Source organism: Mesoplodon densirostris, chromosome 5 (genome assembly GCF_025265405.1).
Source record: "Mesoplodon densirostris isolate mMesDen1 chromosome 5, mMesDen1 primary haplotype, whole genome shotgun sequence".
Classification (NCBI taxonomy): Eukaryota; Metazoa; Chordata; class Mammalia; order Artiodactyla; family Ziphiidae; genus Mesoplodon; species Mesoplodon densirostris.
In genome coordinates, this window is record NC_082665.1 from 126,318,618 (window position 1) to 126,339,234 (window position 20,617).

General features: G+C 37.7%; 1 protein-coding gene across 1 annotated transcript; it reads right to left on the reverse strand.

Moving 5' to 3' along the window:
- Window positions 1–30: 30 nt before the first annotated feature.
- PP2D1 (protein phosphatase 2C like domain containing 1) lies at window positions 31–20,374 on the reverse strand. The gene is given in 4 exon segments (XM_060098865.1): window positions 31–839; window positions 16,346–17,277; window positions 17,279–17,386; window positions 20,352–20,374. Coding segments are annotated over 4 exon segments (1,872 nt in total).
- Window positions 20,375–20,617: the final 243 nt, after the last annotated feature.

Genomic DNA, 20,617 nt, shown 5'->3' on the forward strand with positions numbered 1-20,617 from the left:
CCTAGCATCTGGTTCACTGAAGAATTGTCTTCATGTTTTTGCTCTCTGGAGATACTCGCTTCCATTGAAAAGTGTGACCATGACTGTAATGTTGTCTCTGGAGCCAGCCGCCAAAGCAGCACTTACAAGTTCATGGCTGATATACTCGGCAGCACCTCCATAGAAACTCTTAGTGCATGATCCTTTCTCTTTTTCACTTGAGTCTTTTGGCACACCATCTACACTGGTTGGTCCATCAGTTTCTTTCTCACTGCAAGGATCACGCTTAGTCATTTTTGGTGGAAATGTTCCTGTATTTTTAAGGTTACGAATAGAATATTTTGAATCTGACAAATTTTCTTTTGAATTTATAGTTGACACACATTCTTCAGATTTGCACTGAAACACTATGTGGATGTTAGTTTCTGGTTTAGATGTGTTTTGTTCATCGATTGGGAAAAGCAGAGACCCTTTGGATGGTGACAATTTGTTTCCTGTGATAGAACACTTTGCTTCTTTATATACTTGAAAAGCTGTCATTGTCAGTGCAGTGACTTCCTTTGTATCCAGAACTTCCCAGAGTCCATTAGTAGCTAAGATAAGGAATTGACATAAGTCATCTATAGGCACAGAAATAGTTTGAGGTGCTGGAATAATGAATTTTTTCAGTTTGAGATTTCCGTGAAATCCAAGTCCTCGTGTGGTTTTTATTTGCCCTTGTAGGAGCCCGTATGGTTCATGTGAACTAATTATTGCTCCATTCTGAAGTACTCTTCTTCTTTCATCTGTGTTTCGTGTAGTGTGTTCTTTGGTTAGGCAGAAGCCTTTCCCATTTCTGCATAAGACTGCTTGCACATTACCTAAAAGATTATTTTTAAAAATTGATCCTCGATATTTATAACCATTTATATCAAAGCATGCTGTTAACTTCATAAATAGAAATCAGGCCGCTTAAAAATATTTTTAAAATATATGTAGTATTGATATCATTATTAGAAGATTTACAGTAATTCAGATTTCAAACTGGGGGGCTAATTTATTCCTCATTTTTAAGCAATTTAGTGTTTAAAATACTGAATTTAGTATTAAAATAACAAACTACAGATAATGAAAAATAATTTTTTTATGAAGCAGATTCTGAGCGTTACATATTTGTAGAATCAAGAATTGAACTTTTTTTATAACCAACATATATTCCATAGAGCAGACATTTTAAAAATGTTTTAATAAATGCCTTTTCAATTAAAAATACAAACTTTGATTTTTTTCTAAGAGTGCAGTTTGGTAAATTTTTAACTGGTCAAAGTTAAAACCTGAATATATTATAGGTATGGGTGATTAAAAAATTAGAAAGCCACTGTTAATGCCCATCTTATTAGGTTTGTTATGTGTGTTAAAAAGAAATTAAGTCAGCCCCGTGAAGAAAAATAGGTGTTATTAATGTATTACATGGATAATAGCTAACCAACGTTAAACCCTTTGATTGAAAACTGAGGTATTAAAAATCTGATTGTAGTTCATGATTCAGATGAACCTGTGATGTGTGCTTTATTAAAATCTTAAGAAAATCTGAACATAATGCTCTGAACAGATTGAAGGATGGTTGTATTACCAAAATTTTCTTTGTTATACAAAAAAAGACTGAGAATCTTTTAGTTTGTTAGGAAAAATTGACTTTCCCAAGTTTTTAGGAACATAATTGTATATTTATAATACCTATGAGAGTTAATATTGCTGGAATCATAGGCAAAATTTACGTTAGAATATTCTGATTTCAAACATGGCACCGTACCTGGAATCAGAATTTTGTTGTTGCAGGCCTTCATTTCTAATCCCCTAACGTTTTAGGTAAAGGGATTTAGGTTTCAGAAGGTAAGGTTCACACACCTAATATGTTGGACAGAGCCTGAGCTGGTGAAGCATTAGTGTCAGGCATAGAGTGAGCCTATTGGCTCATTTACATAATGGCAATTGTTAATATCTGAGCTATTGGATGGGACCAAAAGATGATTGTGTGGAAAATATTTTGGAAACCTGATAGCTGTATAAATGATAGTCCTCAAAACTGAATGACCTCTTTTATTTGTGGTTTGGTTATTAATATTTTCTATTAACTTTTTTGCCAGTCATTCTGTTTACACTCTGCAGAAATCAGTAAAATAATTCTTGACTTCTGCTGAGTTTTAAATTATTATTGTACCAGCAAAGTAGCATGGGTTGGTATTGAACATGCCAACTGGGTAGACTGAATTGTTCTCTTAGGAGAACATATGGTTCAGTTCCTCTTTTAAATTAGAAAATTTCTTTCTTTGTGTACCTACACATATAAATAGTGCAACCATAGCTCTGGAAATACAGGGGTTCAAAATAGTCAATCCACTGACTTCTAAATGTTTTATTTGCATGTGGCAAGCCAAAGCTCACTCAGCAAAAAGAAAAAGCATTATGTTTCTTCTGTGTGATTTGAAAAGCATTTAATATGATTATGTAGTTACAGTGGAAGGGTAATACATTGGTATTTTGATTTTAGTTGCCTCTGCAGAGAGCTTGATAAACATATCTTATGTACTACTCTTTGCCTTTTTTTTTTAATTGCTGTGCAACAGAGTAGGAAGTGCCATTTTCGTTGATTTTATTATTGTGAACATCCCTTAAGCTCAGCACAATAAAATTTTCTAGAAAATGAGGACAGTAAGTAATGGCTGCAGGTTTTGCCCTGCCATTGACTTGCTATCTGATTTGAGTTATTTAATTACTTGGACAGTTTATTCATCCTGATAAATGGTGCCTTCTGACTAACTCACATCCTTAACCTGTGTGAATTTGCATGAAGGAAGAAGAAAATAAAGGAGAAGTACCCAGTGTTTCTCAACTATTCGTGCATAGCTCAGGAAATAGAGGACAATAAGAGGCCCTGGAAGAGCATCAGTGGAATAGACGTGGCAAAAAAGTGGATATGCAGAGTTAATAGTTCTATTTTCTGAACCTCGGGTTGCATGTGCTGTCAGCTGCAATCGGGGTTGTTGAAAGTGGTTGTCTACATTAAGCTGAAAGCTAGAATAGAATAATGAACAGAGCTTCAAGGAAGTTGGGAAATTGGAGGGAGATTTAAAAATAACACTATATCCGTGTGTCTTGGAGAACTGAAGGAAGAGAGAGGAGCAAGACATGACAGTTTGAGACGTAGATTGGCTTTAAAGGGTTCCTGTAATATCTGTTTGGAAGAAATGGGAATAACTAAGCAGTGAACTGTGATGAAGAAGACCTTTACACAAAAACAATGAATCTGAGCATAAATAAGTATTCAAATTCCTAGACATAAAGTTACCAGCTTTCAGTAGTTGGAGAGATGGTGCTGTTCAGAAAAATGTTATCGAACAAAAGTGGAACCTGAAACTAACAACATTGTAAATCAACTGTACTCCAATTAAAAAAAAAAAAAGGAACTGTTACTGGAAGGGCAACATGTTTAAGGACATTAATGGGGACTAAAATGAACTGCTTTGAGATGATATTTAAGCCTTTTTAAGGTGACACGTATGGGGCCTTCCCTGGTGGCGCAGTGGTTAAGAATCCACCTGCCAATGTAGGGGACACGGGTTCGAGCCCTGCGCCAAGAAGATCCCACGTGCTGTGGAGCAACTAAGCCTGTGCGCCACACTACTGAGCCTGCTCTAGAGCCCACGAGCCACAACTACTGAAGCCCGTGTGCCTGGAGCCCGTGCTCCACAACAAGAGAAGCCACCGCAATGAGAAGCCCGTGCACCGCAACGAGTAGCCCCCACTCACCACAACTAGAGAAAGCCTGTGCGCAGCAACAAAGACCCAACTCAGCAATAAAATAAATAAATAATAAATAAAATAGATGACATGTATAGTCAGGCAAAGTGTTCCTTATGCAGAAGGCAATGACTGCCTTCTGCAATTGCTGGGTTGTCTCTGGTTTGTGAAAAGGAGTGTCCCTGTCAACTTCAGAATGACCTCTAGAATCAATCCCAAACGGAACTCAAGATCTGAATGGGCAAGATCTTTTTTTTTTTTTTTTTTTCCCAGATGGGGCCATGAAGGTCATTTAAACGGAAGTTTTAGGAAAGAACTGGAAGAAAGAGTAAGAGAAATGTTATACGGTGGTGAGAAAAGGAAACATCCCGAGGATGCATGAGTGCCCGGGATAAAAAGATGGCTTGGCTTAGAAGCAGCAACATGGGGAAGAGGAAAGACTTGAGAGCTTGATACTTGGGACTTCAATTCCAGTTTTGTCTGTGTGACTTTCATTAAGTCACTTTATTTCCGTGAGTAACAGTTTACCACCTGCAATATTTTTTGTCAAGTTTAAGAAGGTAACTTAATAAGTAGACACTTAACAAAGGTTATTTTCTTTTGTGTTCCATGAAGGGGGAAAGCAGGTGAAGAGAGTCTATCCAAAAGAGATTGAGATGAAGCTATGAATGTTTCATTTCAGACCCATTTAAAAAAAACTACAAGAAAATCCTTACAAAGAGTTATAGGCTTAAGGGAGTAGGGAGCAGGAACTTGGAACTTGGGAAATGAGGAAATAGTTATTGGACAAAGAAAAAGGAGCAGTTGAAAAGCAGCATAAACAAACTAAGGAAAATTTAAACCCTAGTGAAGTATCCCTAAAATGGAAGCATAGTAGAAATACCTGTAGATGAGGTTAGGAAAACAACTTATATCCAGTTTTTTCAGGATTCTGATTTTGGCAAAAGAGGCTGAAATTGTATGCATGGGTGCCATGTGTTGACTCTTCCTACTGGTGATTAGCATTAGAGCCTTATTGATGTGGAGCTAGTTTTCACTGTATGTTCAAAAGATTCCTTTGATTGTTTTGTAAGATGTGTGAACATGAAACTCAAGTTCACCATTTTCTGACTGGAGCCTAACAGTACTTCACACATCAGTCTCAACTATCTGTCAAATATTTGTTGATTATATTCTCAGAATCCAGTTTGTATATATGTGAGTCCACATATATACAAACCAACATACCCCAAAAAAGGGAGATGGGGGAAGGAAAAGTCTATAAAAGGTCAGTGTCATTTAAGAATGTGTGTGTGTGTGTGTGTGTGTGTGTGTGTGTGTGTGTGTGTGTATTTTTTTTTTTTTTTTTTTTTTACCCCCTGCTTAAGATAAGGTGATTCTGGAGTTGAATTAGGTTTTAGGGGAAACAGATGGGGCTGGAAGTAATTTTAAAAGCAACTTATTTAACCACTAAGGACAATCACATCTAGATAGGAAAATCACAACAAATTAAAAGATCTGCAAACACAGCCTCAGTTGTGAATGAGGAAGGTGAAGACACATAAGAATGAAGGGACACCTTAGAAACAGGAAGCTGCTGGTGTTCATTTGAAGTAATAGACTAAAGGACATGGGTTCTGGCTCACTAATGATATAACCATATATAATAAGGCTTTGGTGAGCCTCAAGCTTCTATTAAAATGGGATTATTCTTACCTCACAGGTTGTGAAGATTAGGTAAAGGAGTCATTGGTAACCTTGAGAAGAAGAGAGAAGAAAGGGGACTTGAGGAACAAAGAATTGTGAGTAATAGGGAAGTAGTGGGTAAATTCATGCTTGGCCTCTGGATCCAGAGTGAGCTCACAGGACAGAGAACAAGGACACTAGGGAAAAAGCGTAGTTTCTGGGGCATCATTAAAAGAAGGTATTAACAAATATATATAATCTAGACATAAAGATACTGGAATAGCAGATACACTAAAACACTCAAATATTACAAAGGAGAAGTAATGTGCCATTGTGGGTCTTGGATTGACTCCCACTGAGAATAGGAAAATATCCTGGATAATGTATATACTTTTTTTTTTTTTTTTTTTTTTTTTTTTTTTTTTGTGGTATGCGGGCCTCTCACTGTTGTGGCCTCCCCCGTTGCGGAGCACAGGCTCCGGATGCGCAGGCTCCGGATGCGCAGGCCCAGCGGCCATGGCTCACGGGCCCAGCCGCTCCGCGGCATATGGGATCCTCCCAGACCGGGGCACGAACCCGTATCCCCTGCATCGGCAGGCGGACTCTCAACCACTGCGCCACCAGGGAGGCCCTGTATATACTTTTAAGTCATATACATTGATGAGCTAGTAAGAAAGTAAAGAATTCTCCTGTCAAAAGAATAATGGCTGAATCCCAGAGTATGCCAAGAGCAAAAGCCAGTTTTTACCTGAGAGCATTTATTGAGCTGAATAAATGAGCTTAGACTTTTCACGGGGTTATGGAACAGGAAACAAAACCTAGGGCTTGTTCAAGGTGGGGAAAACTAGTGGTTCTCCCCAACAAAGCTAGGAGCCCAAAGAACCACGCCCTCACTGAAACACTGAACCGAAAATAAATATATGCTGCTCACCCACCACACAGACTGCCAGAATAATGGACTATTTCAAACTGATGCTGAACAGTGGAGGAAAGAAATATGGCCTTGCAAACACCTTGATTTTGGTCAACTAGCCTCCAGAACTGTGAGAATGGATTTTCGTTGTTTTAAGCTGCCATGTTTCGGCTAATTTGTTATGGCAGCCCTAAGAAACTAGAACATCAAGCATGCAAATAAGTAGGGAAATACTACCCATAATAAAATGAAAAATCAATTAAAACCAGCCCAGAATTGATGCAGATGTTGGAATTAGTAGGCAAGAACTCTCAATGTTATAAGTGCATTGCCTGTGTTCAAAAAGTTAAATACGGACATGGAAGATAATTTTAAAAATCAAACGTCTGAAGATGAAAAATACAAAATTTAAAATGAACAGATTCAATATTGCAGAAGAAAAGATTAGATATTGCAGAGTAAGGATCTCTGAAAATCTACTCCTCAGTAAAAGGAATGAGAGCACGGGCAAAAATTGTTAAAGTCAACTTTTCTAAAATGCTGGAAATTAACCAAAGGCTTGCAAAAACCTGAGAAACATTGAAGAGAAACAGTTTAAAGTAGGTAAAACCAAGTGGTCATGGCCTTGTAACCTGGCCTACTTCCAACCACTTCTCTTCAGCTCTACAGTAGCCTTGAAAACCAAACATTTTATAGTGATGCTAGCTCTGCAATCAACAGTCTAGCAGCCTCTGCAGGAGAAAGGGTGGCTTTAGACCTCCCTAAAAATATCTATCCCCGGAGAATTGTCATTATGTGAACTATCTTGCAAGTCCCTGAAGAAAGCTCCATTCTCAAATCTTGTCATCATTTGACTTGACTCAGAGCTTACTCTATGCAAATAACTCATCCTCAATGTGTTTGCCAAAAACAATCAGCAGCAATTGTTTAAAATCACACTTGCCTGAGGCAGTGAAAGCATCTGGGGATGACAAGAGGCTGACCCCCCAAAAAGTATAAGAAAGAGCTGAGGAATGAAAACCTATAGAGGGTTTTGAAAAGCTCAAACATACTCCTGGGGAAACAGAGGGCATGCACGTGTGCAGGCTGTATACATGCCCAGGACCTGAACAAGACTTAATTTCTCACCTATGACTAATCTTGATGATTAACCCAAGTAGGAAGTAAAAGCATAGAGTTGTAAACTGACTGCCATTTTTTACAAGACAAGCCTCAAAAAAGACAGAGCCTCAGCAAAGACTGGAAGACATGCATATTAGTAGTAGGTATTTAAGGAAATCTCCATCTAGTCCTTAGCTGAACACTAAGATAACCAACCAAGCAGAGACATTGTGTCTGCACATGACAGAATATAGACTCTACAGAATTAGTTCATAAAAGTCACAAAACAAACAGTAACAACAACAAACCCTGGAGAGGGAGGACATCTATATTATTCTAAATGTCCAGTTTTCAACAAAAAAAGAGTAATGAGAGAGTAATGAAACATAGTAATGCAAGCATAGCCCATATACAGGAAAGAAAGTAAGTCAATAGAAGCTGTCCATGAGGAAGTCTAAGCATTAGAATTAACTGGACAAAAAATGTTTTTAAATTTATCAATATGTTTAAAGGAAAATGGGGCTAAAAATTAAAGGAAAGCATGAGAACAATGATCCACCAAACTAGAGACTTATCAATAAAGAGATGGAAATTATAACAAAGAAGCACGAAATTCTGGAGTTGAAAAGTACAATGTCTTAAACAAAAAATTCATTAGAATGAGCTCAGCATCAGGTTTGATCTGGCAGAAGAATCAGCAAACTTGATTGATAAATTGAGATTATCCAGTCTGAAGAATAGGGGAAAAAAAAAAAGAATGAAGTAAAGTGAACATCGTCGCAGAGACTTGTGGGACACCACCAAGTATACCAACATATGCATAATGGAAGGAGAAGACAGAAGTGGGAAAAAAAGAATATTTGAAGAACTAATAGCCAAAACCTTCCCAAATTGGAATAAAAACATACGAGAAGCTCAACAGACTCCAAAGAGTATAAACTAGAAGTCAGTACTTAAACACATCATAGTCAAACTGTCAAAAGACAAAGAGAAAGAAAGAATATTGAAAGTAGAATGAGAAAAGTGGTTCATTACATACAGCCAAGGAATACTCAATAAGACCAACAATTATGTCTCATCAGAAACCATGGAGGCTAGATGGAAATGTGATGATATTCAAAATGCAAAACTATCCTTTTAAAAATGAAGAGGGCTTCCCTGGTGGCGCAGTGGTTGAGAGTCCGCCTGCCGATGCAGGGGACACGGGTTCGTGCCCCGATCCCGGAAGATCCCACATGCCGCGGAGCGGCTGGGCCCGCGAGCCATGGCCACGGAGCCTGTGTGTCCGGAGCCTGTGCTCCGCAACGGGAGAGGCCACAGCAGTGAGAGGCCCGCGTACAGCAAAAAAAAATAAATAAATAAAAATGAAGAAATTAACACATTCCCAGTTAAAAAAGACTGAGAGGATTCATCATTAGCAGACTTTCCATACAAGAAATACTTAAGGGAGTCCTTCAGGCAAAAATGAAAACACTAGACTGTAACTCAAACCCATACAAAAAAAGAAAGGTAACTACAATTGTCTTTCAGAATCTGGGGAGCACTGTTCTAGGACACACAACAGATCTGTGGATATTCAAGTCCAATAGCCCTCCATATCTGCAGTTCCACATTCACAGATTCAATCAACCATGGATTGTGTAATAGTGTGTTTACTATTGAAAATATTCTGCATATAAGTGGACCCACACAGTTCAAACTCATGTTGTTCAGGAGTCAACTGTATATCGGTGAATATAAAGCAGTAAAAAATGTATTTTACTTTTAACACTTTTATTATCCTGTCTTATTTAGAAGAAAGCTGCATAAAACAATGATATAAAACTTTATAGGCTTGTAATGTGTAAAGATGTAATTCTATAAAGTAAAAAGAAGGCTGCAGGAAATAGAGCTATATTGGAGCAAAGATGCCACATATATCTTTTGAAATTAAGTTGGCATTAATGCAAGCCAAATTGTTTTTAACTTAAGATTTTATTATAATCCTCAGAATAGCCACAAAAAATATATATTTTAAAAATATATAGTAAAAGGGGGCATCCCTGGTGGCGCAGTGGTTGAGAGTCCACCTGCTGATGCAGGGTAGATGGGTTCGTGCCCCAGTGCGGGAAGATCCCACATGCCGTGGAGCGGCTGGGCCCGTGAGCCATGGCTGCTGAGCCTGCGCATCCGGAGCCTGTGCTCCGCAATGGGAGAGGCCACAACAGTGAGGCCACAACAGTTTCTTTGACTATATATATATAGTAAAAGAAATACAGGAAATAAAATGATGTACTAGAAACTATCTAATACAAAATACTCTAATACTCATCAAGAAAAAGAGGGAGAGGACTCAAATCAGTAAAATTAGAAATGAAAAAGGAGAATTTACAACAGACACTGCAGAAACACAAAGCATCCTAAGAGACTACTACAAGCAACTCTATGCCAAAAAATGGACAACCTGGAAGAAATGGACAAATTCTTAGAAAGGTATAACTTCCCAAGACTGAACCAGGAAGAAATAGAAAACATGAACAGACCAATCACAAGTAATGAAATTGAAACTGTGATTAAAAACCTTCCAAGAAACAAAAGTCCAGGACCAGATGGCTTCACAGGTGAATTCTATCAAGTATTTAGAGAAGAGCTAACAGCCATCCTTCTCAAACTCTTCGAAAAAATTGCAGAGGAAGGAACACTGCCAAACTCATTCTAAGAGGCCACCATCACCCTGATAGCAAAACCAGACAAAGATACTACAAAAAAAGATTACAGACCAATATCACTGATGAATACAGATGCAAAAATCCTCAACAAACTACTAGCAAACAGAATCCAACAACACATTAAAAGGATCATACACCATGATCAAGCGAGATTTATCCCAGGGATGCAAGGATTCTTTTTTTTTTTTTTTTTTTTTTTGCGGTACGCGAGCCACTCACTGTTGTGGCCTCTCCCGTTGAGGAGCACAGGCTCTGGACGTGCAGGCTCAGCGGCCGTGGCTCAAGGGCCCAGCCGCTCCGCGGCATGTGGGATCCTCCCAAACCGGGGCACAAACCCATGTCCCCTGCATTGGCAGGCGTACTCTCAACCACTGCACCACCAGGGAAGCCCCAAGGATTCTTCAATATACACAAATCAATCAATGTGATACACCATATTAACAAATTGAAGAAGAAAAACCATATGATCATCTCAACAGATGTAGAAAAACTTTTGTCAAAATTCAACACCAATTTATGATAAAAACTCTCCAGAAAGTGCGCATAGAGGGAACCTACCTCAACATAATAAAGGCCATATATGACAAAGCCACAGCAAACATCATTCTCAATGGTGAAAAACTGAAAGCATTTCCTCTAAGATCAGGAACAAGACAAGGATGTCCACTCTCACCATTATTATTCAACATAGTTTTGGAAGTCCTAGCCATGGCAATCAGAGAAGAAAAAGAAATAAGAGGAATACAAATTTGAAAAGAAGAAGTAAAACTGTCACTGTTTGCAGATGACATGATACTATACATAGAGAATCCTAAAAATGCCACCAGAAAACTACTAGAGCTAATCAATGAATTTGGTAAAGTTGCAGGATACGAAACTAATGCACAGAAATATCTTACATTCTTATACTCTAATGATGAAAAACCAGAAAGAGAAATTAAGGAAACACTCCCATTTACCATTGCAACAAAAAGAATAAACCTATCTAGGGAGACAAAAGGGATAAACTTACCTAGGGAGACAAAAGACCTGTATGCAGAAAACTATAAGACACTGATGAAAGCAATTAAAGGTGATACAAAGAGATGGAGAGATATACCATGTTCTTGGATTGGAAGAATCAATATTGTGAAAATGATTATACTATCCAAAGCAATCTACAGATTCAATGCAATCCCTATCAAATTACCAATGGCATTTTTTACGGAACTAGAACAAAAAATCTTAAAATTTTTATGGAGACACTAAAGACCCCGAATAGCCAAAGCAGTCTTGAGGGAAAAAAACGGAGCTGGAGGAATCAGACTTACTCACCTCAGACTATACTACAAAGCTACAGTAATCAAGACAATATTGTACTGGCACAAAAACAGAAATATAGATCAATGGAACAAGGTAAAAAGCCCAGAGATAAACCCATGCACCTATGGTCAACTAATCTATGACAAAGGAGGCAACAATATACAATGGAGAAAGACAGTCTCTTCAATAAGTGGTGAAGGGAAAACTGGACAGCTACATGTAAGAGAATGAAATTAGAACACTCCCTAACACTATACACAAAAATAAACTCAAAATGGATTAGCGACCTAAACATAAGACCAGACACTATAAAACTCTTAGAGGAAAACATAGGAAGAACACTCTTTGACATAAATCACAGTAGGATTGTCTTTGATCCACCTCCTAGAGTAATGGAAATAAAAACAAAAATAAAAAAATGGGACCTAATGTAACTTCAAAGCTTTTGCACAGCAAAGGAAACCATAAACAAGACGAAAAGACAACCCTAAGAATGGGAGAAAATATTTGCCAATAAATCATTGGACAAAGGATTAATCTCCAAAATATATAAACAGCTCATGCAGCTCAATATTAAAGAAGCAAACAACCCAATCCAAAAATGGGCAGAAGACCTAAATAGACATTTCTCCAAAGAAGACATACAGCTGGCCAAGAAGCACATGAAAAGTTGCTCAACCTCACTAATTATTAGAGAAATGCAAAGCAAAACTACAATGAGGTATCACCTCACACGAGTTAGAATGGGCATCATCAGAAAATCTACAAACAACAAATGCTGGAGAGGGTGTGGAGAAAAGGGGACCATCTTGCACTGTTGGTGGGAATGTAAATTGATACAGCCACTATGGAGAACAGTATGAAGTTTCCTTAAAAAACTAAAAATGGAATTACCATATGATCCAGCGATCTCACTACTGGGCATATACCCAGAGAAAACCATAATTCAAAAAGAGAAACCATAATTCAAAAAGACACATGCACTGCAGTGTTCATTGCAGCACTATTTACAATAGCCAGGTCATGGAACTAACCTAAATGCCCATCGACAGACGAATGGATAAAGAAGATGTGATACATATATACAATGGAATATTACTCAGCTGTAAAAAGGAACGAAATTGAGTCATTTGTTGAGATGTGGATGGATCTAGAGACTGTCATACAGAGTGAAGTAAGTCAGAAAGAGAAAAACAAATATCGTATATTAACACATGTATGTGGAACCTAGAAAAATGGTACTGATGAACTGGTTTGCAGGACAGAAATTGAGACACAGATGTAGAGAACAAACATATGAACACCAAGGGGGGAAAGCGGCAGGGAGTGGGGGAGTTGGTGTGATGAATTGGGAGCTTGGGATTGACATGTATACACTGATGTGTATAAAATGGATGACTAATAAGAACCTGCTGTATAAAAATATATATAAAATTAAATAAAAAGAAAAGGATGACTAATCTTAGTTGAGGAAAAAAAAAGAAAGCAGTAATAGAGAAATAGAAAAACAAAAGATATATATATATAGAAAACAAACAGCAAAATGTCTGACATATATCCTACCCTATAATTAATTACCTTAAATGTAAATGAATTAAATACTTGAATCAAAAGGCAAAGTTTAGCAGAATGGAAAAACAAATAAACAAACATGGTGGCTGGCTGAATAAAATCCCCAAAGATATCAGAACCTCATCTCTGGAGCCTGTAACTATTACCTTATATGGCAAAGACTTTGAAGATGTGATTAATGATCCTGAGATGCTTAACACTGGATTGTCTGGGTGGGTTCTAAATTCAACCACAAGAGGGAGATTTGGCTACAGACACAGAAGGAGGAAATGTGCATATGGAGGCACATTTGAGATCAGAGTGATGTAGCCACAACCCAAGGAACACTGGCAGCCAAGCAGAAGGTGGAAGGAGCAAGGAACAAATTCTTTCCCACATCCTCTGGAGGGAGCACTGCCATGAAGACATTGGGCCAGTTATGCTGGTTTAGAACTTCTTGAACTGTAAGAGAATAAATTTCTGTTGTGTAAGCCACCAAATCTATGGTAAATTTATAACAGCAACCACAGTAAAGGAATACAAACAAGATCCAACTATATGTTCTCTAAGAAGACACTTGATTCAAAGATAAAAAGATGGGGAGAAAAGGCTGTATCAGTGAATATACTAAAAATCATTGAACTGTAGACTTTACCTGGATGAACTGTGTGCTTTGTGCGTTGTATCTCAATAAAGGTACTAAATATAAAATCACTGGGGAAAAGGATTTAAGGGATCAAATAAGAATCCCATATGTTTATAAGGAACTAGTGTGGTTAATTAGAAATATAAAAATTTGTGGTTTATTTGATGTTGTGAAAAAAGTGTAATTATGTATGCTGTATCAATATGTTTGAGTTTTAATCCTGTGAGGATTAACTGAAGTAAAATAAGACAGCACTAGGAGAAGTGATAAAATGCAATATAGGGCTTCCCTGGTGGCGCAGTGGTTGAGAGTCCGCCTGCCGATGCAGGGGACACGGGTTCGTGCCCCGGTCTGGGAGGATCCCACATGCCGCGGAGCGGCTGGGCCCATGAGCCATGGCTGCTGAGCCTGCGCAGCCGGAGCCTGTGCTCCGCAATGGGAGAGGCCACAACAGTGAGAGGCCCACGTACAGCAAAAAAAAAAAAAAAAAAATGCAATATAAATGAGAAGTGCTAAGAGCAAAAAGTCAAGAATGTCTGGAAGGATCTTTTTCCACATGCACAAATTCAACACTTATTCAATGACTGTATCACCACACTCATGTTTCATTATAAAGTGAGGTGGAGTTTTTTCTTGGTTTTAATTCCAGAGTTGTGATGATACTGGTATTTGACAAATTTCAAACAAGAAAAATGAATTCCCTTGCTATCTTTATAGGTCTTGTTTTATAAAATACAAAACATGCCCTTGATAAATTTGTGTGAACATTTATTTTTTGCAACTCATTTAAATTACTTTCTTTTAGGAGCACTTTTGTATCATAAATCATGACCTCCCTTTCACAAGTTGGATTTTTTCCCCCTACTTATTTGTTTCTATTAGAATGAAGGATGCCCTAATGAAAACATTTTAACACAGTTATGTATGTAAGCCTGTAAATTAGATCCAAAAAATGTTTGACCTGGAAATTAGAACCTGCCAAACAACAGTGGGTTTGGAAGTAATGAATCATAGTAAACTGAACATTTGATGATAGTGTCTACTTATTAAGTATCTCATATATTTTCCTTTAATTTCCCAGGAACCATGATATCAAATGATATTTTCTAATAGAGGTTCAAAGTTCAAGGATATGGGTCTGTTCCCAGATTATTCTGAAATCCGAAAACTCTCCATCCATGAAGTAGGCCTGCTCTGAAGCACTTTGGAACCTCAGGGTAGGGCCTGAGAAATGGCAAATGCTCCAAGGAAATTGGCATTGCACTTGGCTCCGTGGTATTGCTTAATCTGGTGTTCTCATTTTGGGCTCACAACCAGAGTTAGATCAGAAACAGGCCAGCTTCCAGGGACCTTGACATTGTCATGGTCTTGGTGAGTATATCTGGCCCTGGTGTGGGCCAAAGTCCCACTCCCTGAGTCCCAGACTCCTCAGACTCTGGAAGCAATCCCCTTCAGAGGCAGTTTGATTTCCAGCTCCAATTCCTATTACCTCTGACACCTTGAACAAATAATTTCACCTCTCCGAGGTTCTATTTTCTCATCTGGACAATTGGGTCAACATCACTTAGAAATGGCGGCAGGGGTTGGGAAGGAGAACAGATATGGTTTAAGGGTCCAAACTTGCAATGAGCAGGAAATATGTCTTAGAGGTCTAATACACAATATTGGGAAGAGAGAGAACGTATATATTTTAATCATCAAACTTGCTAAGAGACTAGAACTTAATTTTTTTCAACCACTATAAAGAAATGATGATTATGTAATGTGATAGAAATGGTAATTATCGCTACAATGGCAATCATGTTTACAATATAAAAATGTATCAAATTAACATGTTGTGCTTCTTAAACTTACACAGTGTTACATGTTGAATATATATATTTTTAAAAACAATACTTAGATATCTTTAGATATCAGAGTTCTTGGAAGACTACATGAGAAATTACTCTGTATGCAATATTCAGTAAGTGGACACTGTCATTAATAATTTTACCAAGGAAAGGGGTGGTGGAACCCTAGTTAAGCATCTCATGGAACTTGGGTTAACTTGGCTAAAACTCTTACCTCTGGGCTTTCCATTTTGGCAAGCTCCTTAGCTAGAACTTTAGCACAGCATGTCAAAAGAATTGCTTCTTGAAATAAAATTAAAAGAATCCAGCCAAAATTTTTGGAGAAGGAAATACACGCCTATAAAACTGAATCATGAACGATTGTTTTTCCTAAGATGAAATCGATGCAACTTGGCCAGTGAGCACAAGAGTGACCTGCTGCAAATATGTTAGTTACCAGAAAAACTGACCAGTTTGAGCAGCTATACTAACAACACTCAAAAAACTTTCCATTCTCCCGAAAAAGGCAAGTGTGGGAAATGTTTTGGTTTCATTCCGATCTGAGCAAATGTAACAGATTTGCTTTGCCTTTATCAATAGATGTGTTGCTACCCCATTTAGAAAACGTCATGTTTTGGTCACATTATTTCATATACGTGCCTCCTTGAGACATAATTACAATTCATTTTGTGCCTGCAAATCTACATTTAAACTGTGGTTATTGATCGTTTCTTAAATTGGTCAGTGAAATATCTAGGCACTAGTAAGTCATTAAATAATAGGTCACTAGATAATTCTGGAAGCAAGAGAGGTTTTGCTGCCAGGAATAAAACATGTTAAGGTGTAACCTGGTACCATTCAATATACATACCAGTGTTTGCAATATGTAGCACTCCAGAAATTATTTTCGGCATCCCCTGGAAAGGGACCAAAGCATCAAGGTCACTGAATCTTCTCCAAGACATCTTAGCTTTGGGACTTTTAATGTTGCCTTCCAATATGCAAGTAACTGCAGAACAGCCGCTCCATCGAGCCCTGGACACTTCTTTCCTTCCAAGACGTAAAAGCCTGTCCATTCTCCAAAATGCTTTTGCAAAGGCTTTGTGTATGTTCTCATACTCACATTTCAATGCTTTTGTCTTCTTCTTTATGGAGGAGAAGGAGTCTTCTATAGCTCTGTAGTCTTCTCTAAACACTGTGTGAAAAGAATTGATTACTTTTTGCTCTTCAGGGGTCATTTCGTAGGAAGGATCAAGTCCGGAAAGTTGATGGAGAAGTAAAACTGGGAGTTCCATTGAAGTCAAGTCTGCTGCCGAGGCACCGTGATGTCCATCAAACAAACCAAAAAAACACACATTGGGTTTGTTGCCAAAATTATTCACGACAGTGAATTTATCATTCATGACAGCTCTCCATGTAGAATTCCTGTCTTCGCAGATGGCTGCTCCTTTAATTAATAGGTGACAGATTTTTTGAGGATATATTGAACTCTTGTGAATGTTATCAATAATCTTATAGTATGCTGGTATTTGTTTCTTCCAAAGGAGCTCAAAAGCATTATTAATGCTATGTAAGATTTTTTCAGTAAATGCAGAAGATGACAATAGTTTAGCAATGATGGACTGCCTCTCATCAACAATCGCTGAGAGCCCTGGTTTCTTCCCATCCATCCACTGAAAGCCCAGTGTAGCCAGAGCTACATGCTGCTTTTTATGGAGGAATATTCCAGGTAGGTCAATTTCATGCTTGCATATGGAACAGGGAAATGTGATCATCTCATTGTAGACCTGCACTTTGTGATGGTCTCGTCTTTTTCCTTTTAAAATGCTTTCTTCTCCATGTAAGTGGGACTCCCTCATCTGAATCATATGTCAGTTTTCTTGTGTACAATTGCCTTGATTTCCAAAACACTCTGCAAACAGGATAAAAGATATTTACATGCCTGGAATGATGCACTGAAAATCTCTTCAAGCAGGCCCCTATCTTTGCAATTTGCTTTGGCTCCTTGATATTTTATATCGGCCTAGAATATTCTTATTCCTCTTTCTGTGATTCCCCCCCAAAACACATAGTAAGTACTTAAGGAATTGGTGATTGGCCTGTGTAGGCCCAAATGAAATTCGGCAAAATCTCCATAAAGTCAGCTAGACCTCTAAGAACGAATACTCAGATAAATCAGCACAATATTTTTTCTAGGCAAGTGAAGGTATATGCTTGAGATCTAGGAATGTGATTTCAAATATAAGCATAATTATTTTTGTATTCGATTTTGTCCTAATAATAAAATAATTTTATTTATATAATAATATTATATAAAGAAATATAATAATTTAAAAAACCCACTTTTGTCCTAATTAAAGAGTTCTCAAGAAAATGAATGGGATATGCCAAAACCAAGCAGAATGATGAAAAGAATGGATAGTAAGGACAGAATTTTTTAGGACTGCAAAGGGAAAGAGGTATGGCCTGTGGAAAGGAAAGGAGCTGGATGATACATTTCCAGAAAGCAGACACCCCTTCTTACACTCCTTCCTATCTGAAGCATCTACAACAGTACTCAGCACATGAAGCCATTTGTATCCATTTTTATGGGCAATTCCTAGGGCAAGAGATCTTTGAAAGGGCCTGTGGAGGTATGAGAGACCTGAAAAAAAATGCTTTGGTTACAAAATATTTTAAAACCTGAAAAATCAAAGTTAGTGATTTTAAATGTTTATGAAATGTGATATCTTAAAACCAGCTAACTTCCAGATGCAAACTAGTATTATATATATATAGGATGGATAGACAACAAGGTCCTACTGTACAGCACAGGAAACTATATTCAGTATCCTGTGATAAACATAATGGAAAAGAATATGAAAAAGATATATGTATGTATAACTGAATCACTTTGCTGTACAGTAGAAATTAACACAACATTGTAAATCAACTATACTTCAATAAAATAAATTTTTAAAATGAAAACAAACTTATGGTTACCAAAGGGAAAAGGGGGTGGGGGGGATAAATTAGGAGTTTGGGATTAACAGATACAAACTACTATATATAAAATAGATAAACAACAAGGCCCTACTGTATAACACAGGGAACTATATTCAATATCCTGTGATAAACCCTAATGGAAAAGAATATTTAAAAAGTATACATATGTATAACTGAATTACTTTGCTGTACAGCAGAAACTTAACACAACATTGTAAATCAACCATACTTCAATTTAATTTTAAAAAATTAGCTAACTTCAACTCAACTCATATATGAATTGTATTTGATATGGGTATATTTAGTCTGCTCCTTTCCTTATGTGTATTTAATTCCCTGATGTGCACAACTCTATTGGATACAGCTACTCATCCCTACAGTAAAATTTCATTTACAAATTTCCACTTCATAAATGCTCATTGAACTATTAGCCTATTAGCAAGTTTCCCTGGCTTTGCCTCACCAACCAATTCTGGTTTCTTTTTTTGTTTTGCTTTTCTATTTTTAACTTTTTCTTTATTCAGTTATCTTAATTAAAACAGTATATTTTTTTAATGTTGTCTATAAAATGTACAAATATTTGGATTTAGCAGCAGAAAACCACCATAAGAATCTAAAAGAAACTTGTTTCTTTTTTAATGAAAAATTTTAAAATCACACAAAAATAGAAACATATAATGAGGCCCCATATACCCATCACCAGCTTCAACCATTACCAACGTTTTTTCACTCTCGTTTCCTCTGTGTCCTCAGCCACGTTATTTCATTTTACTCATTTTTACTGGAGTATTTTAAAGCAAATCCCCCAGTTCTATCAACCTCACTCATCGATATTTCAGTATTTAGTCAACATCCATTCACTTCTTCAATACCTACAACAGGCCAGCTACTGTGCAGCTACAGTGCAGCTTACGAATAAGGCTGGTGTCTTGCCCTTGAAGCTATGAGCGGAGGAGTCTGTAGTCCCACCCATGTGCTCATACAAAGAACCAGACAGGTCAGATGAAGCCAGAACAGAGCCCCATGACAGGGCTCAACCAGGGGCCCAAACTTCATCTGGCTAGGAATGGCACCATGACACTTGAGAAGCTGACCTAGAAAAATGCTCAGTTGAGAAAGAGGAGCAAGGGCTCCAAGGCCAAACCAAAGGGATGACCAGCTAGCAGGCAGAAGGCTGAAGAGGACCCAGCCAAGGAGGCGGACAGGCACACAGAGTAGTGGAAAAAATGGGTACCGGCAAAGCTTTTCAGCTCTTCTGACCAAAATGTATATCAAATATTTTTAACTTGCTATTATTTGGTAATATTCATATAAAGGATACAGTTTTTCTGAGGCTTGTGGAACTGTTGGGATAATATATAAGGCATACCAATTCTATAGCTAGACCTAAAGTCATCAGATAAAAATAAAGTTATATCAGAATTTTATTTTCCTATATATAACCATAATACAACTCTCTCTCACATGGAGCCATTCTTAGAATGTAATGCATCTTCATATATTCGTTCATTCATTCAACAAACACTTGGATGTCTGCAATTTGCCAGGTACTGGTTTATCTGCTTGGGATAGAGATGTGAACGAAGGCATTTTCTGTAATGAAACTTATATTCTGATATGAAAGACAGACAATAAGTAAAGGAAACATGGAAACACATAATATCAGAGATAAGTACTATCATGAAAAATATAGCAGAATAAAAGTAGAGAGAGAGAGAAAGAAATCCTTTTTGTATAAGGCAGTCAGAGGAATATACCACTCCTCCACGTACATAGTCTAACAGGAAGCCAAAGTTTCATTTGATGACTAAGAAAGTGGAGGAAAAAGAAAACTGCAGATATAATTGTTCATTGACTACATTTGTTATCCAATACAAATGAAGAAACGTTACCTGAAAGCGCTATTAACTTCCATGTTCCTTTGGGATTGCCACCATCCTTTGCCCTCTCTTTACCACCTTTCCCAGCCTCTGTTCCTCCAACCTGGCTAGTGTTGGCAGTGGCAGGAGTGGAGGGGTGGGTGATAGTGGTGATGGTGGTGATGCCGGCGGGAGGGTCCCCTGACCTGCTGGTGGACCTCTCTGCGTGGAATGTTTACTACATCACCTGGAACCTCAGTCAGAACTCACTCTATGATTCTGAAGAATTGTGAAGCAAT